We start from the raw sequence: 26,618 nt of genomic DNA, 5'->3' as shown, positions 1-26,618 counted from the left end.
GGGCCTGGATAGTGCCTGGTCACTGTTCCTAGCTCTGGGTCTCTCAGGTATGCTCTCAGGTGCAAGACCATGTCTGACTCCCTTCTTAGGCAGTGGGACACAGGCTAGCCACTTTAGTCTCAAAGATTTAGTCTCAATCAGGGGTGAAAGTAAGTTAGAGGACTTACCAGCTGGAGTCCTGAGCAGGGGGTGTGGCTTAAACGGAAGAGGCAGGGCCTTAAATCCCCGGGCCCTTTAAATCAAGATTTAAAGGGCCAGGGCTCCAGCTGCAGTAGTGGTGGCTGGGAGCCTGGGGCCCTTTAAATCACCCCTGAGCTACCAGCTGCAGAGGTGACTGGGAACCCCGGGTCTCGGGGGCTATTTAAAGGGCCCAGGGCTCCAGCTGCCGCTACCACAGTGGAGCCCTGGGCCCTTTAAATCACTGAGGACCCCTGGAGGCTCCCGGCTGCCACTGCTAGTCCGGGACTCTGGACTCTGGCAGAGCTTTAAAGGGCCTGGGGCTCCACTGTGGTAGCTGCTGCCGGAGCCCTGATCCCTTTAAATCCCCACCTGAGCCCTGCTCCCCGAGCCCTGGGGTAGTAGCGGCCGGGCTCCGTCAGAGATTTAAAGGGCCCCGGGGCTCCAGCTGTTGCTACCGCCCCAGACCTTTAAATCCACTCCGGAGCCCAGCCGCCACTGCCCCAGGGCTTCAGCAGCAGGGCTCCGACAGCGATTTAAAGGCCCGGGGTGGTAGCGGCAGCTGGGCTCCAGAGTGGATTTAAAAGGCCGGGGCTGCAGTGGTAGTGGCAGCTGCAGCCCCGGGGACCTTTAAATCCCCACCAGAGCCCCCTCACCCCTACCCCAGGGCTCGGGCAGCAGGGCTCAGGCGGGGATTTAAAGGGCCAGGGCAGTAGCAGAAGCTGGAGCAGATGCTACCCCAGGGCTTTAAATTGCCCTCTGAGAAAGCCGGTCCCCGTACGGCACACCGGCTCTTACCGGTACACCGTACCAGGGCATAATGGCTTACTTTCACCTCTGGTCTCAATTCTCCTGACACCCAGCTGCTTAAATACATTCCTTCAGAGTCAACCTGCCTGTGGGAGCTCTGGTTTCTAATTAAATCATTCAGAGGTAACATAGCAGTAAAGCAAGGAACACTGTCTTAGGAAATGCATTTCTTTACTACAGACACTTTGTAGTAAAGAAATTTCTTTCCTAAACACATAGAGCACACTAGAAAGGTACAGATAGTTTAAAAGCAACAAAACCCAAACTGGAGCAAGAGGGAGAAATTTCAGATTGGATACGTGGCACTGGGGATGTGAGGATGTGACTGTTCAGGCAGGAAGTAGAATACACGCCTGAACAAATTTATTTTTCCAATTAGAGCTTTGAGTTTTGCTGACAAATACTCATGTGCTGCTTTGACAAATTTAGAATGAGTATAGAAATAAATGTGCTAAGATATTATTTCCAGTTATGATGCACTCAACATAAAAAATATATGTACTGTGTGTTTTTAACATATATGCAAACATATTCATTAATATATAAACATACCCATTGATACTGTTTCCCACTTAACTGTGTAGTTTTATAGGAAATGTGTATATTGTCAGCTGGTAAAATAATGTTTATATGCACACTTGCATTTGAAGCTGATCAATATTCCACTAATGTTTATTTACATGTGTTGTTGTTCATCTTCAGAATAATTTTGTGTTTTGTTTGTTTATTTTTAGATTACTGATATGAAGAATATTTATTTTGAATCAGATAAAATTGTTGTTATGAAATGCTGTATGTATTTATGCATTTCTTTGTACTCAGTATGAATAATGTGTTTTATTATGGGCTGTGTAAGATTTTATATTACTACCAGCTATTCATTTCCTTGCTTTTAAGTGTGTAGGTTTTTTAAGATACCATGATAGATAAATTACTCTGTTGCTATTTAGTAATCTTAGCTGGTTTCTTAAATGAAATGTATTTTGTTTTGTTTCATCACTGAAACAATATTCTTAATAACAAGTGCTGTCAAACTGTATTCTTTATCAGACTTCTACCTCCTTTGTCAGCATTAATATTATAGAACCATATCTCATTTTACAATAATGGTATTTTAAAAATATTTTGCTATTCCTGTCCTTATATATTGCCTTTTGCGTGAGATAATGTCAGAGTTTACATATAGTTTAACTCCTGTGGTGCAAAGTAGTTTAGTGGGGCAAGAGAAACACTTCAATTTTTTCCATTTTTTAAAAAAAAAATCTTCAAAAATGACAATATTCAGCTTATTCAAAAATTTCAGCAGATCGTCTCAGTGAATGTTATTCAATAACATATGAAAGCATGAGGACTTTTTCTCTTAAAATAGAATGAATGTTTTTATTTATTTTTTATGGCACGTGCGTGCCAGCTCAGGCCAAGCAGCAAAGGTAGGTAGAGGAACATCTATCTTCCCCCGGGTTGTGCATTCGTTTTAGGCTTAAGCATCCGGACGCCTGGCATGGAGCTGCAGTGCCTGCACTAAAGGGCAGAAATATAGGTGCCTAGAGAATTTTTACAGCAAAAATTTAGGCAGTGAGTGAGTTTAGGCACCTACAGTGTCTGCGGATAGCTCAGTGAGGGGTTTGTGAATCACATGCCCCTGATTCTGGGATTTAGGCCCCTAAAGTGGTAGTTAGGCACCTAAGTTATTTTGTGAATCTAGCTGTTGCCTTTTATCGGATTATGAAAAATAATAAGGCATGTTGTTGCTGACATACAGCAGATACCTTAATGAATTGTAAAAATTCCTTCCATCAGGCTGCGGGATTTATAATTTATAAATAATTATTCTGACCCAGCAGAGATCAAAAGATTCATATCTACCATAAAATATAACTTTCATCACAGGGAGAGAAGTCATGAGTGAAATCACAGATTCATATATTTTAAGGCCAGAAGGGATCAATTGTGATCACCAGTCTGATTTCCTTGATAACAGGCCATAGACGCTTACCCAGTCATTTCTGCTTCTTCTTTGAGTAGAGTCCCTGTGGGTGCTCCATTTCAGATGTGCCTGTGCCTTTAATCAAAGATTTTTGGTGGCAATGACTATTTGGCTTGTACATGTGCCCCACGCATCCTTGTACCTCACACTGGGAGGATACAGGCAAACCACACTCAGTTCCTTCTCAACTGTCTTCATCCTGAGACGGAGTCTGCTGTGTGACTGTTCTCTTTAGTATTCAGTAATTAATTAGTTAATATTATTTTATAATATCGTTGAAACAGTTCATTTTGTTCTTTTTCCTTTCATGTAAAAGATATTTATGGGTATAGTTAGATAGATTTGAAATCTTTCCCCATTCAGGGCTGAATTTTTGTTATTTTTCTTGGGGATGCTGGCCTCCACAGGATTTTAAAGGTGCCTCTCCTTGCACAAGGCTATTCAGATCAGTCCTGTTGAAATCCTGGATCCTGGGATCCTTCCCCACTGCTAAAGGACTTCCCCCAGGCTAAGGGGAGGATCCACAAGGTCCAGGATCTCAATTAATTATGGGGGACAACTAAAGGTATAACAGGGACAGGAGTGGGGTCACAGGGCTAAACGAAGGGAACCTGACAGGAACATTGAGCAGAGAACCCAGGACAGCGCCCACTGATCCTCGAAGGTGTAAAGAGAGCCAGCGGATGCCGCCCAAAGGAACTGTGCTCGGATGTGTGAGTGGAAGGAGGATCAGAAATAGGCCCCACGGTATCTAGAAACCTTGTCAGCCAGTCTCTTCTCTCTGGTCTTGTAGATAGTCATTTTGGCCAGTGCTAGGAGGACGTTGACAAGGAGGTCCCACAACTTAGTGGGGCCATGGATAGGGGGTGCGTAGATAAGGAGGTGAGGAGAAAAGTTCAGCCAAAAATGCAATAGGATATCTAAGAGGAGCTGGAACAAGGTGAAAGGCATTCTTAATGCCTCCGCTGTTTTGGAGAGACTCGTATTCTCAGTAAGTGCAAGATCTGCACTTCCTTCAAGGGTATATCCCTCAAAATAGGGAAATTAAATTTAAACTCCTCATGATGGAACAAGCCTAAAGACAGGCTTTGGATCCAGGGGCAGGGGACCTGCCTGTACCTAGACCTCCCAATACAGCTAGTGCCCAGGCCACATCAAGATCTCTGTCACTGAAGGCTACTTAACACATGTAGGTGGTAGTGTGGCATTAATTGCTTCTATAGCACCAAAGACCTTAGAAAAAGTAGTCTTGACATTTGCCTCTATGCAGAAAGAGGCAAAGACTCATCCTCAAAGAAAGCCTTAGTCACCAATGCACAAAAAGGCTGTGGAGATCTCAGGTCCCAAGGGGAGTTCCACGGAGGCTCTGAGTGATTCTGGTACCACAAAGGCAGGGAAGTTCTCAAAGACAGACTCAATGCCTAGCTCACATACCCATACCTGGAGCTGTAGAGACTCTTCCAAGGGGAATTCTAGTCTCATCCCTGAACATCTGTCAGTCTCATCAACATGGAAGTCAACTGATGGAATCAGAGTCAACTCATTCCCTTGCCAGTCGCTTGGTGCCAGCTACCTTGGAACCAAAGCCGTCTTCCACATGTTCTTGCTCAGCCATCTCTGAAGCTGTGGGTACTGCAAGAATTTAGATACTCTAAGGCCCTAATAGTATCTTTGGAGCTGGAGTACCCTCTGTTAACTGGTACTGGATTGTTATCTACACCAAGATTTACTTTGTCACTGACCCCTCCGCCCCATAATCTAGAGTACCATGCTCACTCTCATCTATAATAAAAGCAGAACAGTTATCTCTCTCCTGCCATTGGAGTATGTTGAAAAGGATTCAAATCTCAGCACAGGTTTCCCCTCTCTGCACAAGATCGCATCATAAGAACAGCATACTGGGTCAGACCAAAGGTACATCTAGCCCAGGATCCTGTCTTCAGACAGTGGCCAATGCCAGGTGCCCCACTGGGGATGAACAGAACAGGTAATCATCAAGTGATCCATCCCCTCTCACCAATTCCCAGCTTCTGGCAAACAGAGGCTAAAGACCCCATCCCTGTCCATCCTGGCTAATAGCCATTGATGGACCCATCCTTCATGACCTTATCTAGTTCTTTTTTTAAGCTTGTTATAGTCTTGGCCTTCACAACATCTTCTGGAAAGAAATTCCACAAGTTGACTGTGCATTTTGGGGAGGGATTCCTTTTGTTTGTTTTAAACATGCTGCCTATTAATTTCATTTGATGACCCCTAGTTCTTGTGTTATGAGAAGGAGTAAATAACACTTCCTTATTTATTTTCTCCACATTAGACATGATTTTATAGCCCTCTAACATATCCCCCCTTAGCTGTCTCTTTTCCAAGCGTAAAAGTCCCCATTTTATTAATCTCTCCTCATATGGAAGCCATTCCATACCCCTAATAATTTGTGTTGCCCTTTTCTGAACCTTTTCCAATTCCACTCTATACTTTTTGAGATGTACTATGTACATCTGCACATAGTATTCAAGATGTGGGTGTACCGTGGATTTATAGAGAGGCAATATGATATTTATGTCTTATTATATAGCCCTTTCTTAAAGATTCCCAATATTCTGTTAGCTTTTTTGACTGTCGCTGCACATTGAGTGGATGTTTTCAGAGAACTATCCACAATGATCCCAAGATTTCTTTCTTCCCTAGGGAGAACTTCGAGTGGTATCAGATAATTTAGAAATTAGCATTTTATATGTATAGCTGGGATTATATAAATTCAGGGTGGTGACCCTTGCAGCAATAATACCTTCATTAGATTTAGGATATTGGTTTGTGACCCTTGACCTACAAGACACACATTTTCATGTCACTATTCATATTTCACACAAGATATTTCTTCATTTTCTAATCAACAATGAACACTACCATTAGTGGGTGCTCCCTTTTGGCCTATGTTCTTCCCTAAGCCTGTTCTCAAAGACTCTGTTGGTAATTGCTGCCCACCTATGTTCTCTGGGTATAATTGTTTTCCCATACCTGGTAATTGGTTGATCAGGGCAGATTTTCATAGGAAGTATTGGCAGCCATTGTCATAAATATAAAGGGAAAGGTAAACCCCTTTAAAATCCCTCCTGGCCAGAGGAAAAATCCTCTCACCTGTAAAGCTTTAAGAAGCTAAAGGTAACCTCACTGGCACCTGACCAAAATGACCAATGAGGAGACAAGATACTTTCAAAAGCTGGGAGGAGGGAGAGAAACAAAGGGTCTGGTCTGTCTATATGCTGCTTTTGCCGGGGATAGAACAGGAATGGAGTCTTAGAACTTGTAGTAAGTAATCTAGCTTGGTATGTGTTAGATTATGATTTCTTTAAATGGCTGAGAAAAGAACTGTGCTGAATAGAATGACTATTTCTGTCTGTGTGTCTTTTTTGTAACTTAAGGTTTTGCCTAGAGGGATTCTCTGTGTTTTGAATCTAATTACCCTGTAAGGTATCTACCATCCTGATTTTACAGAGCTGATTCCTTTACTTCTATTTACTTCTATTTCTATTAAAAGTCTTCTTGTAAGAAAACTGAATGCTTTTTCCTTGTTCTCAGATCCAAGGGTTTGGGTCTGTGGTCACCTATGCAAATTGGTGAGGATTTTTACCAAACTTTTTCCCAGGAAGTGGGGTGCAAGTGTTGGGAGGATTTTGGGGGGAAAGACATGTCCAAACTACGTTTCCCAGTAAACCCAGTTAGAGTTTGGTGGTGGCAGTGGATATTCCAAGGAGAAAGGATAAAATTAATTTGTACCTTGAGGAAGTTTTAACCTAAGCTGGTAAAAGTAAGCTTAGGAGGTTTTCATGCAGGTCCCCACATCTGTACCCTAGAGTTCAGAGTGGGGGAGGAACCTTGACAGCCATAAAGATGATATGGTCTCTTTTGCACAGAAGAGGGGGTCTGTTTTGACTCTAGTACAGCATTTGGACTTCATAGGAGCACCCCCTTATGCAGTGACATGCACAGCATACCTCCCTTCCAGCAGATTTCTCGCACTAATAAGTCTTATCTCAAGGATTCAGGGACGTCTTCAAGTAACAGTAAGAGATTATCTTCAGCCTCTGGGAGCACATGTCAGTTTGCATCTGTGCAGCATGCCCAATTACATCTCCTAAGTCTCCTGTGATGTCTTTCAATTGTTTATAAACCAAGCAAGTACAATACAGGGAAGTTAGTGTCTGTTTCCCAATGGATTGTACAGTCACTCAATTGGTGGAAGGACCCGACCAAAACCTGTGCAGTTGGTTCATTCTTTCAGAATCTTTCCACCATAGTGATAGCCTAGTGAAGAGGGCTTTAAACTAGGTTTGATGGGGGCAGGATACAAAAGCTCACAGTTAAGTAAAACACATGGAGACATGGGAGAAGGTTCAGAATTTGGGGGGAGCGTGGGCCGTATAGCAGGAATAAGGGAGAGATAAGAGAGAAAATGGAGGGGAAATCAAATCAGTATCTTAGATGACAGTATACTAATGCGAGAAGTATGGGGAATAAGCAGGAAGAACTAAAAATGCTAGCTAATAAACAGAACTTTGACATAGTTGGCATCACAGAGACTTGGCAGGATAATACACATGACTGGAATATTGGTATAGAAGGGTACATCTTGCTTAGAAAGGACAAGCAGGGGAAAAGGGAGGAGGTGTTGCCTTATATATCAAAAATGTATACAGCTGGACTGAGGTTGAGATGGAAATAGGAGAAAGACTTGTTCAAAGTCTCTGACTAACGATAAAAAGGGTAAAAAACAAGGGTGATGTCCTTCTAGGAGTCTACTACAGACCACTTAACTAGGAATAGGTGTGGATGAGGCTTTTTATAAACAATGAACAAAATCACAGAAGTTGGTGGTGATGGGGGACTTCAACTACCTAGACATCCACTGGAAAAATAACACGGCAGGACATAGATTATCCAGCAAGTTCTTGGAATGTATTGCAGACAATTTTTTTTTTATTTCAGAAGGTGGAGAAAACCACTAGGGGAGAGGCTGTTCTAGATTTGTTGAGAATTTGAAACTGGTTGAGAATTTGAAAGTGGAAGGCAGCTTGGGTGAAAGTGTTCCCTTTAACCTCTGAGGGTAGGACAAGAAGCAATTGATTTAAATTACAGCAAGAACTGTTTAGGTTAGACATTAGGAAAAACTTTCTAACCATCAGGGTGGTTAAGCACTGTAATAAATTGCCTAGGGAGTTTGTGGAATCTCCATCACTGGAGATTTTTAAGAGCAGGTTAGAAAAACACCTGCCAGGGTTGGTCTTGATAATACTTAGTCCTGCTTTAAGTGCAGGGGAGTGGACTAGAAAATCTCTCAAGGTCCCTTCCAGGCCTATGATTTTTTTGATTCTATGATAACATCAGATGCTTCACTATTGGGGTGAGGGATCACATCGGGAAAATGCAGAGGACACAGCCACTACGAGAGCAACTTCTACACGTCAATCTTCTGGAATTTAGATCAGAGAGAAAGGCTTGCCTATACCTTTTACCTCTAATCAGATCCACGTTAGTAACAATAATGACAGACAATGTGGCAGGAAGGTATTGTATCAACCAACAAGAAGGAGTATGTTTCCCATTTCTCCATGCTGAAGTGATAAAGCTCTTGAATTTGTCCAGAGCCAACCAGATAGTCATCTCAGCTTCTTGCCTCCCCAGTGTTCAGAACACCATGGCAGAAAACCTCAGCAGACATTTCTTCCTAAATTATGAGTGGGAGTTGGATTCCTGTGTCTTCAACCCAAGATTCATAGCATGGAGGTTCCCAGAGATTGATCTGTTTGGCAGAGCAGCCAATGCAAAATGCATTGGGTATTGCTCCAGAGGGAGTCTTGATCCCCATTCACTAGGAGACATTTTTCTTATCTCGTGGGTCTTTTTTAGGCATAGCCACTGACACCATTATTGTTGAAGATTCTCAATGAGATTGGGCCATGGTCATATTGATTGCACCAATGTGGCTGAGACAAGTTTGAAATCCCTTTCTAACCAGACTCACCTCCCGCCCTCCATCAGGGCTTCTGATCAGTCCTTGTTTGCTGACTCAGGATGCCAGTTGAACACTGAATCCCAACCTGAAGATTCAGAAACTCCAACCATGGTTTCTTGATGGTTTGCAGGAGTAGAGATACCCTGTTCATCAGAAGTATAACACACTTTATTAAATAGTAGAAAAAAGCTACAAGACATAGTTATCTCCACAGTGGAAACTATATCATCTTTGGTGTAACCGTTGTTGGATCTTGCCAACTCACTCTTCTCTTCCTGTGGTAGTGGATTACCTGTTGGAACTGAAAGCACTGGGGCATTCTGTGAATTCCATTATGGTCCACTTAACTGCAATAACAGCTTTTCCCTCATTCATAGAGTTTTTTCAGTCTTTGCTCATTCAACCACGGTAAGATTACAACCGCAAGATTCCTAAGAGGTCTATCAAATCTCTCCCCTCAAATTAGAGATTCTGCTCCCACCTGGGACCTGAATCTAATTCTTAGTTGCCTCATGAAACATCCTTTTGAGCCATGAGTTGCATCTTCTTTATTAGATTTATCAATGAAGACAGCTTTCTTGGTGGCCAGGATGCCTGCCCAAAGGGTTGGAGAATTGGGGGCTTTAGTGGCAGACCCCCCCCATTTATGGTATTCACCAGAAAGAAAGTGTCACTAGAGCCCTATCCAAGATTTTTTCCCAAAGTATCATCTTAGTTTCATGTTAAACTATCAATATCCCATTCCCGCCCACAAACCACACCAGACTATTCAGGAAGCTATATTCCATATCTCAGATGTCAGGAGGGCCTTTTATCTAGAGAGGTCCAAACATTTATAAGATCTCCTAGACTATTTGTATCCATTGCTGACAGAAACATGGGATTGGTAATTTCAAAACAGATTATCAAAGTGGTTCTCCAGATGTATTAAAATCTGTTACAACTGAACTCACGTTCAGCCTACTTCAAGAGTGATAGCACATTACAGAAGAGCACTATCTATAGTCTTACTTAAAGACTTACCAATTCAAGACATCCTTAGAGCACCAACTTGTCTTCTGTTCATACTTTTTGTAACGATCATGCCTTAGTTCCATCTTCAAGATCAGATGCTGGAGTAGGCAATTCAGTTCTCTCCTCTGTATCGAACTCTGCTCCAAACCTTAATGGGATACTGTTCAGGAGTGACCTGAACTGGAGCACCCACAGGGACAATACTCGAAGAAGAGGTTACTCAACTTGTGCAGTAACTGGAGTTCTTTGAGCTGTGTACCCCTGTGGGTGCTCCCCTACCTGCCCTCCTTCCCCTCTGCTTCAGATCTCCCTGGTGGGACTTTGTGTTGGAAAAGGACCTGGGTGGTTCACCCATGCAGCCTCATATAGCCTTGGTGTGGGACAGTAGGAGGGTGTGAGGTGCATGCACAGGCCAAAGAGAACTTTTACCAAAAATCTCCAATCAAAGGCACAGGGCACAGGCGCATCTGTGGTGGATTAGCCACTGGGACACACTACTCAAAGAACTGCACAAGGTGAGTAACCTCACCTTCAAGCCCATAACTTCTGTTTGAACTATGATATATCTTTCAGATTTTGTTTACTAAAAAAGAAAAAAAATCATTAATAATCTGTTTTGTCTAACCTGTATGGCATTAAAAAAATAAAACATGTCAACTTCAAAGTGCTGTTATTCATGAAAAAGCTTCATCTACTCCAGTGGTGGTGAAGAAGAGTCTAAAAAAAGGATCTGACTGAATTTAAGGGTAAACATGAAACCCTTTGTAGAAACCCCCCCTCCCCCAAATAAATAATAAAAATCTAGTTCATATTTATGATAGAAGTGAGATTGGCCTTGGCCAGTGAGACTTTTTTAGAGTACAAATGCCAGTATTTTCAATGCCTAAAGATAGGTATCTACATTCATATTTAGGCACCTAAATAAAAGTTCTGATTTTCAGAGGTGGAAAGCACTAACAGCTCCTGTTTGAAAATTTGGTCATGATTACTTACATATGTAACAGTGTCAGTACCCATATACTTACATTTACTGTAATTCCCACTGAGTCAGGGTATTTGCTTGAATAAGGACCTCAGCATTTCCCCTACACAATTCAGGATCAGGCCCATAGAAATATCAGTTCAATAAGCAATCACTGCTTAGCATTTCCTGACACCTCTAAGTAACGTGAGGAATAATTAAAAAAAAAAATCTGGAGCATTTTAAGCTCTGCAGCTTTCCCACCATAGAATATGCTTTTCTGATCTTTCCTGGTCAGTACAGTGAAACCTGTTAATTACATCCACCAAAGGGTTTGCTGTTTTCTGGCCTATAAGAGGTGGCTATCTAATGCAATGGAACTAATATTGAGGAACTCTTTGGGGGATTGATATTTAACTAACTGTTAGGAGACATAATTGCATTTAGCCACTGATAATTAGCTCATGTTCCACTGTACTTGGAGGAAAGGCCTGTAAAAAAAAAAATACTGTATAGTATTGTACAGTAGTGTCAGCATGGTGTAAGTGGGCAATTTACTGTTGTAAGTGCCATCTTTAGAATGACACTTTATTATTATTATTATTATTTATTGTTATTAGTTTAGTTATAATTAGTTATAAGTTGGTAACAGCGAGAGGCCAGAGCCCTATTGTACTAGTGCTGTACAAACATAGCAAAAAGATGCCGCCTTAAAACAAAAGTCTTTAATTCTACTGTTCGTTAAAGATCCCATTGCAATTTTTACAGGAGGTGTTATCCCTAATTGCCTTGCAAAACCAAACATAAATCATTCTATCTAAACCCCATCTGCAGATTTTTGCTATATATTCATTTTGGGTGCAATTCATGATAGTGAATAGAGCCAGCACAGGACTGATGCACCACATAAGCCCTTGAAATAGGGCTCCAGTGACATTAAAGTAGTGCCTGGACTTTATGTTGTCTTTTTGTACTGAGGGTGAACTTCACTTCCTACCTAAACTGATTAGTACTGAGATTGTATACTTTAAAATAGTCATGTTCCTCTCAAAAGCTTGATGGTACTTCAGTGTTAACTGAAGTAATCTTCAAAAAGAACAGGAGTATCTGTGGCACCTTAGAGACTAACAGATTTATTAGAGGATAAGCTTTCGTGGGCTACAACCCACTTCATCGGATGCATAGAATGAAACATATAGTAAGAAGAAATATATATACATACAGATAAGTTGGAAGTTGCCATACAAACTGTGAGAGGCTAATTAGTTAAGATGAGCTATTATCAGCAGGAGAAAAAAAATTTTGTAGTGATAATCAAGATGGCCCATTTAGACAGTTGACAAGAAGGTGTGAGGATACTTAACTTTAGGGAAATAGATTCAATATGTGTAATGACCTAGCCACTCCCAGTCTCTATTCAAACCCAAGTTAATGATATCTAGTTTGCAAATTAATTCAAGCTCAGCAGTTTCTCACTGGAGTCTGTTTTTGAAGCTTTTCTGTTGCAAAATTGCCACCCTTAAATCTTTTACTGAGTGGCCAGAGAGGTTGAAGTGTTCTCCTACCGGATTTTGAATGTTATAATTCCTGATGTCAGATTTGTGTCCATTTATTCTTTTGCGTTGAGACCGTCCGGTTTGGCAATGTACATGGCAGAGTGGCATTGCTGGCACATGATGGCATATATCATGTTGGTAGAGCCCCTGATGGCGTGACTAATGTGATTAGGTCCTATGATGGTGGCACTTGAATAAATATATTTGAGCATAAGCATCCGATGAAGTGAGCTGTAGCTCACGAAAGCTTATGCTCAAATAAATTGGTTAGTCTCTAAGGTGCCACAAGTACTCCTTTTCTTTTTGCGAATACAGACTAACACGGCTGTTACTCTGAAACCTTGAATAAATATGTGGACAGAGTTGGCATCGGGCTTTGTTACAAGGATAGGTTCCTGGGTTAGTGTTTTTGGTGTGTGGTTGCTGGAGAGTATTTGCTTCAGGTTGGGAGGGCTGTCTGTAAGCGAGGACTGGTCTGTCTCCCAAGATCTGTGAGAGTGAGGGATTATTTTTCAGGATAGGTTGTAAATCTTTGATGATGCGCTGAAGAGGTTTTAGTTGGGGCTGAAGGTGATAGCTAGTGGCGTTCTGTTATTTTCTTTGTTGGGCTTGTCCTGTGGTAAGTGACTTCTGGGTACTCTTCTGGCTCTGTCAATCTGTGCATCATGTGCCAGCAATGCCCCTCTGCCATGTACATTATAATATATTTCTGTTAGCTTTGACAGTTTATTGACAGATCTGGATAACAAGAGTAAAGGAAGAATTGGGTGATCTTTATTGAGCTAAAGGTTAGTCTGCTTTATAAACTGTAACTGAACAGTGAAGACAAAATAATAAAAAAAAGTTTTGAACCAGAAAGCATAGAAAAGCATAACCTATACATTTATTGCAATATAATAATCGATTACACGTTGAATATTTTTTGTATAAAGCAACTAACATTTTTTAAAAAATATAAGCTAAAATGTAACTTAAAGGATTCTACTCTTGAAATTATATTAGTGTCAGGAATTATATTTGATCATAGCAATCTTCCAAGCTTTCTAAAGCTCCTTAAATCATCAGAGGCAGGGAACACTGTGGAGACAGCAGACCAGATTCTCTGGAACAGGCGGTTTATGCTTAACGTAAGGCTGGAGGTCTGGTTTTCAGTTATCTGTGTGTAGCCCCAATCCTATGGCTGACAGAGTCTGTCAGCTGCCTTTGGGGGCTATTTAGGGAACCAGGAACCAACCAGAAGCAAGGGCATTTAACCAAACCCCTTTTACACTGGGCAAGCCAACCAAGGTTACTCCTCTACTGGCCAGATACTCCAGCTGCCCTAACATCACACTATTTTCAAACCATACAGTGAGTGAGACATCCTCCTCTTGTCTCTTCCTCCTACATCCATAATAACATGGATTAGGGTGACCATATTTTCCTATGCTGAATAAGGGACACCTGGTAAAATTATTTATATTCAAGCAAGTTCAATGGCAATCAATCAGAACTATGCAATACAAACGTCCAAATTAACATCAAGTTAATTGAGCCCCTGTTGAAAAGAAATACTGCTGAGTTGGATTCTTTTTTTTTCCTTCTTATCCTTAAGACTTTAGGGTTCGCTTGGGGAGAGGTGACACACACACACACACACGCTCCCATATACCTCTCTCACACGGTGTGTGTGTGGGTGTGGGTGTGTGTATGTGTGTCTGATCAACCAACCCGACCCTCCTTACCCGGCGCTCTCTGCCTTCCATGCCTGGCTGGGCCACCAGGATGGACCTGCTTCTCCTGGTACGTGGCACCATGTCTTCCTGAGGCAACATGTGTGTGCGGGGAGGACGCAGGGTCACATGCTCCTCCTCCCCAGATTTCTGCTAGGGTTCACATGAGAATGTGGCTAGGAGCAGCCTTTCCGCACTGTGCATGAAGGAGGGAATGGGAACTACTTCCAGTCACAGTGGAGGAGTGGGAGAGGAAGGGATGATTGGGCTCGTGTCTTTGCAGAGCTCATTTCTTTCTCACCTCTACCCTCCACCCACCGCATTGTGGCTGTAGCGGCTTGTCCTTTCCTGCCCACACAGTGGTGAAAGGCAGCTAACACTTCCAGGCTGCTGCTGGCCAGCAACATAACCTAGACACCTCCTTTCCTCCGCTAATGTGCAGGCAGGAAGGGGTTAAGCCCTAGGATGCAGTGTGGACCAGGACCCAGGAACCTGATTGCAGGGGCTTCAGCAAACCTGCCAGAGAGATGGCTTAGCAGTGGAGGGTGCCTAGGAGACAGAGCAGCCCCGTGCTCCCTGGGGCCAGGACCCAGGGTGGGGTGTGTATGAAGACATATGGGCTGACTCTGTGGGTGCTCCAGGGCTGGAGCACCCACTGGCAGCTCCCTTCCCCGTCCCCCTGCCCCAGCTCACATCTTCCTCCTCCCCTGAGCATGCCACCTCTCCGCTTCTCCCGGCTAGCTCCCAGCACTTGCCACTATGAAACAGCTGTTTTGCGCAGCAAGCACTGGGAGGGAGCGGGGAGGAGCGGGAATGTGGTGTGCTCATGGGAGGAGGTGGGGAAGAGGCAGGGATGGGGCAGGGACTTTGGAGAAGGGATTGGAATTGGGACGGGGCTTAAATATGAGACTGTCCGTTTAAAAATGGGATGTCTGGTAACCCTAGAATAGTTTGACTCTGAAAGGAGATATGTCCAACTCTCCTGGACTGGAGGGAGTGTCATTGCAACTCAGGATCTATAGGGGTGCTTGAAAATGTGAAGATGTATATGTAGGGTGGAGATTCAAAAAGAGAACTTGCCTCTTGCATATATGTGTACACACCACAAAATAAAATGTGTAATTAAACCTCACTCTTATTTTCTACTAATTGACAATCCTAGCTACATATGGTGAGCAGATCCTCCCTATATCCATAATCACTGTCATTTGTTTCCCAAGATGCAGACCAAACACAGGGCACAGTTCTAAATATTCACTGATTTTAAAGAAGTTAAACACACTTCCCTGTTACAAACTCGCCTTAGAATTTCACAGTGCAAGTATATGCTAAGTTATGCCTGTAGCTTTATTTCATTTTTAAAAATAAAAGAGTAATGAACATACAAACTGCAATTAAAGAATGGGGGGGGGAATGGAAAATGGAGGGAAACAAATTGGCATTTGTGGTGGTAGTGGAAGCACAATCAGTGCTTAACTTTCCTTAGGAATTCTGTACTTGTTCTGGTCAAGATTCCATTCTGGGGGAGGATGCTTTTTCATGGTGTGGTGGTCTGTAGATTGTGTGTTGTGGGTGTTTTTTCCCTTGATTTCCAGAGATTAAGTACAACAGGAAAGAATAATTTTTAAAAATGTGTCATAACTTCATTTAACGAATGCTGTACAGTATTTTGAATAGGTCCTGATGAGTTTTAAGCAACATACTATGAAAGACATCAGGAATAAGCTATTTCTTAGAAATATTAATCTCCTTATCACTGAAAGGCATCCAACCAAGGAAAATTGTTCTTGTAGAGACTTTGATTATTTTGTTCTGCAGAACCTTTAAAATTTTGGGCCATTTTTCTATTCCATTTTTAACCACAATAAATGTATTCCTCCTGTTACATTTTCATTTGTTTTCTTTTCAGCTCCTTGTGGCTATAATGTAACCTCTCCGAATGGTACAGTTTATTCCCCAGGATTTCCAGATGAATATCCAAATTCAAAGGACTGTACATGGTTTATTTCTGTCCCTCAAGGCCATGGGGTTTATATCAACTTTACCTTACTCCAAACTGAACCAGTGAATGACTACATTGCAGTATGGTATGTGACTGTTCAATGCAAAATTATTGGTGTCTGGTTGATTTATCCTTGACTCTGAGTCTGTAGCTCTGACATTACTTAGTAGTGTTCTCTATGATGCAATGTAAGTTCCAAAGAAACAGAATGGTTAAGAATAAGGTTAAAAAATAGAACATAAACTAACTGCATAAATGGACAGAATAAGTTCCACATAATACAGCATTCTTGTAGTAGTGTTGGTCATAGTATATTAGAGAGATCAGGTGGGTGAGGTAATATTTTTTATTGGACCAATACAGAAATTGGTCCAATAAAATATATTACCTCACCCACCTTGTACCCTTTATGGTGCAGGCAGGTGATAACAATTGTTTGTTTTTTAGTTGATGTTTTGGTAATCTGACTTTTAAAATGAAAATATTAATTAAAATATAGGGTTCATGTTAATTTGAAAACTAATGGATATTAATATCATAATGCATTAGGCAGAGGAAGGGAAAATTTCAAAGCCCCTTTAGCCTCAATTTCTTAGTTCCTCTTCAAGTGCTTGCATGTGTCCACTAGGTTGTGCTGCTCCTCTTGCATTGGTTTTCCCCGCAGTACCTCTAGGGGCAGCACAACCCACCGCCAAGCTCCTCGTGCTGCAAGTGAGGGTATAAAGGGCGGAAATGTCTCACCCCTCCAGTTCCTTCTTACCATCCAGGGTTGGAGCATTGGTGGTCCCTGTGAACAACTACTCAATCTACTTAGTGGTGGTCAAAAAGTTCTCTGGAGTTTTATTTTCTTTTAGGGTTTTATTAATATAAAATTTTAAGTTTATTTCTTTTGGTTTAGCCTGTTGTTTTTTTGGGGTGGGGGAGGTTTCCAATCTGGTGTGTCTCCAGATCCCGCCCAGTACCAGGGTAACTTATTCCTAGGTCCCAAGGATTCAAAACTTGCTCAGGCTGCAGGAAGGCTATGCCTGTTTAATGACTCTGATTCCCACTGCCTCAAGTTCCTGGGTGAAAGCCACATTACAGACAGGTGCTCAGTCTGTTGCGGCTTCAAGACTAGGATGGAGAAGCTGAGGGAGGAACACCACCAATGTATCCTCATGGAGGCTGACCTTATGCTGGCTTCAGAGCCCCCTTGATCATATAAAGAAAGCTCTAGAAGACTCCTTTCTGAAGTGCTCTCCCAGCTATGTCAGCTGAAAGAGGCCAAAGAATATCCTGGTCTCCGGGATAATCATCTCTGAGGCTCAGGGAATCAGACCAGCTACTTTTCTGGTGGTGAAAGAAAAGTCTTCCCTGATCACTACAGATACCGATTATGCCAGAGGCTTATGCCACAGCTAGAGCCTTATTATGCCTGTAGATACCACTGCTGTCTTTGCTTCAGGGGGAGGATACTTGCTCGTCACTGATGCAGCCATCTAGATTGTCAGCACCTGGTCACTCATCCATGGCACTATCTGCCTCAGAATGGAATGAAAATAACATGGTCTGTCTGTGGGGGTTGAACAGTAGTGTGGGTGTGGTGAATAATAGAATTCCTGAGGGTCATTATAAGGCTACTTCAAAGCCAAAGGAGGTTCATACTCCTCCTAGACCTTCATAATCTGAACAGATACATCACAACGATAAAGTTCTGGATGGTTTATCTGGCCTCAGTTATCCCTTCCTTAGATCCAAGAGACCAATATGCTACTCTCGACTTACAAGGATGTCTACTTCCATGTGGCAATCCACCCTGACCACAGGAAGTTCTGTCAGCACTAAGGGTTTTTCTCAAGTGCATGGCAGTGGCAGTGGCTACATTTTGCAAAGGGGATGTACATGTGTATTCTTATCTGGATGACTGGGTAGTCTGGGGCTGCTTCAGACACCAGATTCAGGCCACCGTTCATCTAACAGTGTCTTCTCAATGCACTTGGCCTGCAACTAACTGCAATATGTCAATTTTTTCAGATATCCAAGGGCTAGAGTTCCTTGGGGCAGTTCTGGATTCAACATCTGCCAGGGCATTGCAGCCTCTTTCAAGGTTTTGAACTCTGTGATACCTGTGTGTGTCTCTCAAGAGGCATTCCCAGACTACTGTAAAGGATTACTCCAGGATCCTAAGTCACATGGTAGTCTCTCACATCAAAGTGAAACTTCAGAGGTCTGCAGACTAAGCTCAACTTGGTATATTGTCCTCAGGTTCACCATCTTGATAAGCTGGTTCATATTGCAGATACTGTGTTTTTGTCTCTGGACCGGTGGATGAGCCAAGACAATGTATGCAGAGGAATTCCCTTCTTGACCCCTTTCCCTTCCATGACTCTGGTAACGTACACCTTTGCCATGGAATAAAAAGCACCTCATGGTGCAAGGATTTTGGACTTTCCTTGAAGCCAGGCTCCACATATACATTTTGGAGTCGAGAATGATATTTTGTGGATTGCAGCAGTTTGCCTCATATCCAAGGCAAGATGGTGTAGGTTCTCACTGACAACAGTGGTGTTTTATGTGAACAAGCTAGGTGGTGCCAGGTCCAACAGCCTTCACCAGGAGACAATCAAGTTATGAACTGGTGTACTCAAAGCTCGGTCAAATGCATCCCAGGGGTTCAAAATGGTTTAGTGGGTCATCTGACCAGATCCCTCAGCTTAGACCACAAATGATCTCTCAACACAAATATTCTGGCTTGGATGTTTGTCCCAGGAGGTTTTTCAATCTGTGGACCTATTTGCAATCCATCAGAACAGGAAGTGTCCCCCTTTGTGCTACAGAGCAGGTCTCAGCCCCAGGTCAATACTGGATGCTTTCCTATTTCTGTGAGACAGGGACCTCCTCTATGCATTCCCACCAGTGCCTCTGATTCCTGGAATCATTATCAAACTCACACAGGATCACAACAGAATGATCCTTATAGCTCCAGACTTGCTGAGACAGACACATTCAGACCTCCATAATCTGACCTCTCAGCAGCCCTTGCTGTTGTCAGTGACCAAAGACCTCCTGGTGCAGCACCATGGATGAGTGCTGCACTCAACTCCTCAAGTGCTGCACTTCACATTAGTGCCTGAGTATGGAGAAAGCACATTGCTCAGTGGCTGTCCAGAATGTTCTTATTATTAGTAGCAAACATTGCAACAGAGCTACTTACCTGAGTAAGTGGAATTCTCCCACACAGACTAGCATTCAGACAATCCTTCAATATCTTTTGAAACTTGAGTTGGGTTTAGCATTCAGGTCAGGGTGCATCTAGTGGCTAGTTCAGCTTTTAATCCTTGAATAAAATGGTCTCTACTCACCCCATCATGACCAGTTTCTTGAAAGGTCTTGATTGTTTCTGCTGTTCAGAGAACTAATGCCTTCCTGGACTTGAATCTAATGTTATCTGTGCTTATGGACCCTCCTTTTAAGCCCTTGGTATCATGTTATTTTCTGTGCCTATCAGCAATGGCAGCATTTTTAATGGTCAGCACTTTTGTCAGGAGGATAGATGAACTAAATGTGTTGGTCACATATCCACCATACACAGCTTTCTACAAGGGCAAAGACTAGCTTAGACTGCACCTTAAGTTCCTCTCTAAGGTGGTCTCTGACTTCCACATGAACCAATCTATTTACCTGCTAGTGTTTTTTTTTCCCAAAGCCACATGCACACAGAGATGAGAGGAGACTCCACACCCTCGATGTTTGTCTCACATTGGCTTTTTACCTGGATAAAAAAAGCCCTTCCAGGTCTCTTCCTAGCTTTTTGTATCCGAAGCAGTATATATGAGAGGTCATCCAATAACAACTCAGATTCCCCAGTGGATCACCTGGTGCATCACAATGGGTTTTACTGCTAAAGGAGTAATAGACTCATGGCACATTCACGAAGAGCACAAAGTCAACTGCATTTCTGGCACATATCCCAGTTGTAGACATCTGACAAGCAGTGACATGGTCCTCAATCCGTATTTCCAGCAGTCATTATTCACTGTTTGCTGCTTCAAGGCAAGGTGGTCGAACTGTTCCTCTTCAGAGGAGACTCCAAATCTCATCTTCTGGGGTAACAGCTTGGGAGTCATCAACAATTTAATGACATTTGCAAGCACTCAAAGAAGAAAAAATGGTTACTTATCTTCTCATAACTGTATTCTTCAAGATGTTTTGCTTATGTTCATTACACAGTGCACCCTCCTTCCCCAGCACATGAGAGTCTACCATTAGGTTCCAGTGCGAAGAAACTGGAGGAGGGATGGAGAATCTCTATCCTTTATATCCTCACTTGCAGCACCAGGAGCTTGGAGATATGCGGGGTCACCCCATAGGTACTGCTAGGCAAAATTATCTGGCACTGCTCCATGAGGCGCACACATGCCTACAGTATGATGGACATATCCAACACACCTCAAAGAACCACTGTTGCAAGAAGAAAAGGAGTACTTGTGGCACCTTAGAGACTAACAAATTTATTAGATCATAAGCTTTCGTGAGCTACAGCTCACTTCATCAGATGCATACAGTGGAAAATACAGTGGGGAGATTTTATATACACAGAGAACATGAAACAATGGGTGTTACCATATAGACTGTAACAAGAATGACCAGGAAAGGTGAGCTATTTTCAGCAGGAGAGTGGGGGGGGAGGGGCAGGCACCTTTTGTAGTGATAATCAAGATGGGCCATTTCCAGCACCTTACAAGAACAGTAGGAGGGGAAATAAAAATCTCCCCACTATATTTTCCACTGTATGCATCCAATGAAGTGAGCTGTAGCTCACGAAAGCTTATGCTCTAATACATTTGTTAGTCTCTAAGGTGCCACAAGTCCTCCTTTTCTTTTTACGGATACAGACTAACACGGCTGCTACTCTGAAATCTGTTGCAAGAAGGTAAGTAACAGCGGTTGGTTTTATTTTAATTTTATTTATTTATAGTTGTCATTAGTGGCACCATGTATTTATGTTAGGATGTGGTCAATTTCCAAGCAGGTACTGGAACGAATAGTGATAAATGCTTTAAACACTCTTGACAAATGACAATTGTATACATAATATCTTATGCACTCTTTAAAACATAGTTCATGGATACTCTGGTTTTATATATATATAATATATTTGTCTGTGATCAGGAGGTTAACTTGATAGGTTTAGGATAAACAAGACCTGAATTAATACACTGGCTACTTATTTGTGAGAAGTTGGACTGAACTCATCATAGACTGAAGTGAGCAAATATCCTTCTAATCTAAAGATAGTGAAAGGGCAGAAGCTAAATGATTTCTGGAGTATAGTGTTGTAAAGTACACATCACAAAAGCTTCTTGATTCAGCTTGGGTTCAGCAGGTGTAACCTACAGAGGACCCACCAAAGAAGTGTTCTAGAGGTTGGAAAGTGAAAACAGTGTTTTAATTGTTCTGACTTTTTAGCTGAAATGTTTTTACATAATGATACTCAAAATGAAAGTAGCTTAATATTATATGTGTGTGTGTATATATATATATATATATATATATATATATATATATATATATATATATATATATATATATATATATAAATACACATCACAAAAGCTTCTTGATTCAGCTTGGGTTCAGCAGGTGTAACCTGTATAACACTTGTGTAATATTAAGCTACTTTCATTTTGAGTATCATTATGTAAAAACATTTCAGCTAAAAAGTCAGAACAATTAAAACACTGTTTTCACTTTCCAACCTCTAGAACACTTCTTTGGTGGGTCCTCTGTAGGTTACACCTGCTGAACCCAAGCTGAATCAAGAAGCTTTTGTGATGTGTACTTTACATATACATACTTTACTTTATATATATATTTGGTGTCTGTCCTGCTGTTGTGTGATGCAGAACTCTTATTTGATTTCTTAGCACATTTGTACAGCAGTTGGGAATGAATGGCAATCATGAACAAAAGTGTCATCCTGCAAACCCTTACTCCCTTGATTGTACTGGGACTACTGGCATAAAAAAGGCTTGCAGGATTTGACATGTAGGCAATAAAGGTATCATGTGATTTCAAGAGTTCTCCAGATATGTAAAATTGTTTATTTTTTGAGGTACAACAGATTTATGTGTGAAACATAGGAAGGGAAAAGAATGGAAGAGAGGTGTAGAAAACCCAGGATTCTAAAGGTAGCCTGTAGATACCTTACCTATGCAAAAATTAAAGTGACTACTGCATGCATTTTTCCCAACCTTCTCTCAAAGGGTCAGGCTTTGATGTTAGAAAAAATATTCAACATTGCCTTCATAGACTGAATATAAATTGAAACTCCCTCAACCACAGTAGTTAGGATTAACTTGCTTTCTCAGAGATTTAGTCTGCTATCAAAAGAAAATAGATTGCTAATTTAAATGTTAATTATATAGGTTTTTACTAAGACTACTTTCTTTCCTTTGGTCCCTAGGGATGGTCCTGACCAAAATTCACCTCAGCTGGGTGTTTTCAGTGGGAACACAGCTCTTGAAACAGCTTACAGCTCAACCAATCAAGTGCTTCTCAAATTTCACAGTGACTTCTCAACTGGAGGGTTCTTTGTCCTCAATTTCCATGGTCAGTCTGCTTCCTGGGAACATATAGTTTTGCAGATCAGTTTGTGGATTTTATGAATATTTCCTAACCATGATGTCCGTACTGAGCAAATAAATTAATCATGTTTAATTGGCCTGCGATTTTAATGTAGTAGTACAGATTTTCATGCACATTTTTTGAATTCTTTAGGTCTGAGTGTGATATTTTTGGACAAACTGAACTCTAAATATTAAATGTTGAACTATTTTGTTTTTCATCTTTTCTGGCAAAATCCTGTCCCATCTTTTATGCAAGAGTGCACTTATTTATGTGTAACTAGGTTCTGTACCATCTCTGGTCAATACACATAGTTATGAGGAATAGTGTAATGGGGTGTTTGAACACTAACTCTACTCTCAGGGCACACAAAGATATTCAGGGATGAGAGTACCTCATATGCATGCTTTCCCCTTCCTGTATTCATGGTTCTCAATCCACCTTTCTCCTTGCACAATGCCTACAGAGGTGCAGTTACTCACACATCTGCCACAATTAGAGGGGCCTGAGGATTGATTCCCATTATGATTTATTTGTTTGTTTGTTTAACTTTTGTAACTTGACAGGTGGGGGAGGGATTCAGAAGATATAGGGAGTAGCTTTGTTCTTAACTGAGCCTGATTTCCACAGAAGGAGAGAGATTAATGTGTGTAATATGTGCATTCCTATCCCTAGCTGACATCTTTTTTTGGAGATATTAGCCAGGATTATCCTGTTAGGCTATTAGAGAGAAAATCAAGCCCTAAATGTTCAGCACAGGTGAAGACAAACTAAGTACCCAAAGCTACAATCATGATAGTAATTGTAGTGCTTATTTTCCCAATGGGACTGTTCAGAGCAGTAAACACTATAGCCAGTAGGTCATGTTTCCTGAAATTGTATATCCTCAACAAATTTGAAGAGCTGATAGAAACTAGTTTAGAAAGAAATGGTAACTATTTCACATTTGTTTTTTAATAACTTATTGGAAGCATTTCATTAGTAGTCATCTGGCTTTTTTGTTTGTTTTTGCTAAGTAAAATATATATTGAGTCAAATTCATCCGTGGTTTCTCTCAGTTATTTTAAACCAGAGATGAACTGGACTGACTAATATGTGTGAGATGCATATTTTTGTGTTGCTAATGGACATTTTTCATATTGTTTTAGAAATATTATGCAAAATCATGAGATGGGTAACCATCATGTTTTAACTGATTTGTTTAGTTGTGAAAATTTAGACCCAGATCTTGCAATTTTGACTGTGCATGGGTTTCAATGTGACTCCATGTGGGCACACAGCTGCTCTTGCACAGTCAATTGTAGGATGAAGGTGTTAACTTCCATTATCATAAATTTTATTAATCTAATATTTAATAGTATTTAAATTTTGTTTTGTAGCTTATCAACTAAAGAAATGCCAGCCTCCACCAGCAGTTCCACAGGCTGACTTACTTACAGAAGATGATGATTTTGAAATAGGTGAGACATTTGTATCTCATTTTCTCATAAAACTCATGCTAGCACACTTGGCCATTATGCAACTTTCACTTAAAATTTAATTAAATCATTACTACATCTCATTCTCCTCCTGAATACATTTCTAAGGTATCCCCAATGCCTGAAAATATAATACAATATGGAAATCTTCCCTTTATTCCTTCCTTCCTCTTCCTGACAGATATTATGAGATCCATATTTCCAGTTTTCTTCTCCTTTTACATTTCTACATTATTTTATACAGTTACTGTACAATGTATTTTAAAGGGAAATATTACATATTTCAAATTGTAAAAGATAATATAGATCATCCGGAGGAGTAATTAAGAAGAGGCTGTCATTGATTCTTTTCAGGAGACTTTGCCAAATACAAGTGTCATCCTGGTTTCACCCTGGTTGGAAATGACATGTTGACCTGCAAGCTGAATGCAAAGTTGCAGTTTGTGGGCTCACCCCCATTTTGTGAAGGTAAGTCTGTTTTTGTGTAGGCTGTACATCAGATTCATTGAGCATTCTGTTTAGTTTTCCTTTATCCTAAATGAAACTGTCAGCAAGAATTTGGAACACTTTAATTTCCTCTGGTTTCCATCTCTGTTTAATATAAATGTTTCCAGGTATTTCCTCAACGGATAGTTCAACATAGTCGAGGAAACCTGAGGTCTGATTATACACCTAAATCAATGTTTAGGAATCTAAATAAAAATGGCCTTATTTTCAAAGGTGTTGAGCTCCCGTTACTTCCTTGTTTTATGAGTGGCTATACTTATCAAGTGTTATTATTGAAACATAAAGTATAAATGTGTTAACATGACCTAATGTGTATTGCACCCCAGAGGGGAAATATTTCTTTGTTGTCTTGTGAAGGTTTAAGCACATGTGCCTAATTTAAACATTTGCAGGATAACCAATAAAAGGTTCTCCTGTGTTTTCACCGTGGTATTTCATACCATGTGATATTGTAACATTTTTAAAATGTGCTTTAAAAATATTTGTGGTAAATTTAAGCATTCACAAGGAAACACTGAAAATCTTTTGATTATTCACATTACATATGAAACTTTAATGTGTTTAAAATTTCAGGATTTAAGAACATACATTAATTATATGCGAAAAAAGTATAGGTATGTGTCCCATCTATTTTTGTATATTCATACAAAAACAAGTGAAAATATCTTTAAAACCTGATAAGCAACAACTTACATATTTATGATGACAATCCTGTAAGCAAAGTTTTCCAGACATTTGGGGTGTGGGGGGGTGTTAAGATTGTGTTTGCGGTTTTTATATATTTGATGGCAAAAAACAATCACAAAACTGTTGAAACAAAAAGAGCTAAGAAAAATCAAAATCATAATTGTACAATTCCTTCTTTGATGTCCAGCAAACTTATGAAATGAGGGTCTATCATAAAAGAGAAGCTGTTCCTGAAATTTGAAGATAACTTCAATTTGAGGGAGATTGGAGAGCAGTCAAAAATCAAACTTTTCACAAGAAATTAGTTGTAACTTTTTCTGGGGAGGGACTGGCAGCCCTCCATAATTTCAAAGTATATATTATTTACAGTGGACATCACTGAAAACTAAGCACTCATTGTGATATAAGATTAATACTTCTTTGTACTGTATATATTACTGAATGTTACCCCAGTTTGCACAAAATGATTGTTGAGTAGCATGTAATTGCTAAAGACATCTGACTATGACTGTATTAATAATCTTAACATGATAAACATTAACTTGTCCCAGTTTCTTTGGTCCTCCTGTAAAGAAAGTAGCATGTAGGGCTAAGACCTCTACACTTGTAGGGATGATGTCCACTGCTTGCAGAGAAGAAGCCATTCTCTCCGAGGCCCTCTATGAGCCTGGCCAATCTGCCACTAATAATCATGGACTTTTGTTTTTCCAGTACTCACCTAAATGTATTCTAAATATAGAAAAGATAATACCAAACTCAATACTGCATTTGGTTACTTTTTAATGGTATTCACTGCAGAATATTATGTAAATAAAAATGTTGTGTGTTGAGTTTTAACTTTTATATCAATGGATTCAGGATCACATTAGATACTCGTGTGCGCGTGTGTGTTAGTGTGTATGCACTTATGCACACAAACTCTGTTAAAAAAACATTATTATGGTGGCAAAATCAAGCACTCAGACGTTAGGAAATGCCAGAATTAAGGTTGCCAAAGTAATATCTTGAGTTTTCTTTCTTTTTTTTTCTTTTTTTTAAAAAGGAAAGCTTGAATACCCTTGGTATGGCAACTTCCACCTTTTCATGTTCTCTGTATATATATCTTCTTAAT

At 40.8% G+C, this 26,618-nt stretch overlaps 1 protein-coding gene across 4 annotated transcripts in view; it reads left to right on the top strand.

Moving 5' to 3' along the window:
- CSMD1 (CUB and Sushi multiple domains 1) overlaps positions 1–26,618 on the top strand; it is a 2,000,616-nt gene that overhangs the window by 1,782,462 nt on the left and 191,536 nt on the right. For all 4 annotated transcript variants that reach the window (XM_073336216.1, XM_073336215.1, XM_073336217.1 and 1 more), the window contains exons 43-46: positions 16,137–16,314; positions 22,675–22,820; positions 24,215–24,295; positions 24,668–24,781. In XM_073336216.1, coding sequence (XP_073192317.1) covers positions 16,137–16,314; positions 22,675–22,820; positions 24,215–24,295; positions 24,668–24,781 — 519 coding nt within the window. The remainder of the gene's footprint in view (positions 1–16,136; positions 16,315–22,674; positions 22,821–24,214; positions 24,296–24,667; positions 24,782–26,618) is intronic.

Source organism: Lepidochelys kempii, chromosome 3, assembly GCF_965140265.1.
Source record: "Lepidochelys kempii isolate rLepKem1 chromosome 3, rLepKem1.hap2, whole genome shotgun sequence".
Classification (NCBI taxonomy): Eukaryota; Metazoa; Chordata; order Testudines; family Cheloniidae; genus Lepidochelys; species Lepidochelys kempii.
This window is presented reverse-complemented; position numbering and strand designations above follow the sequence as displayed.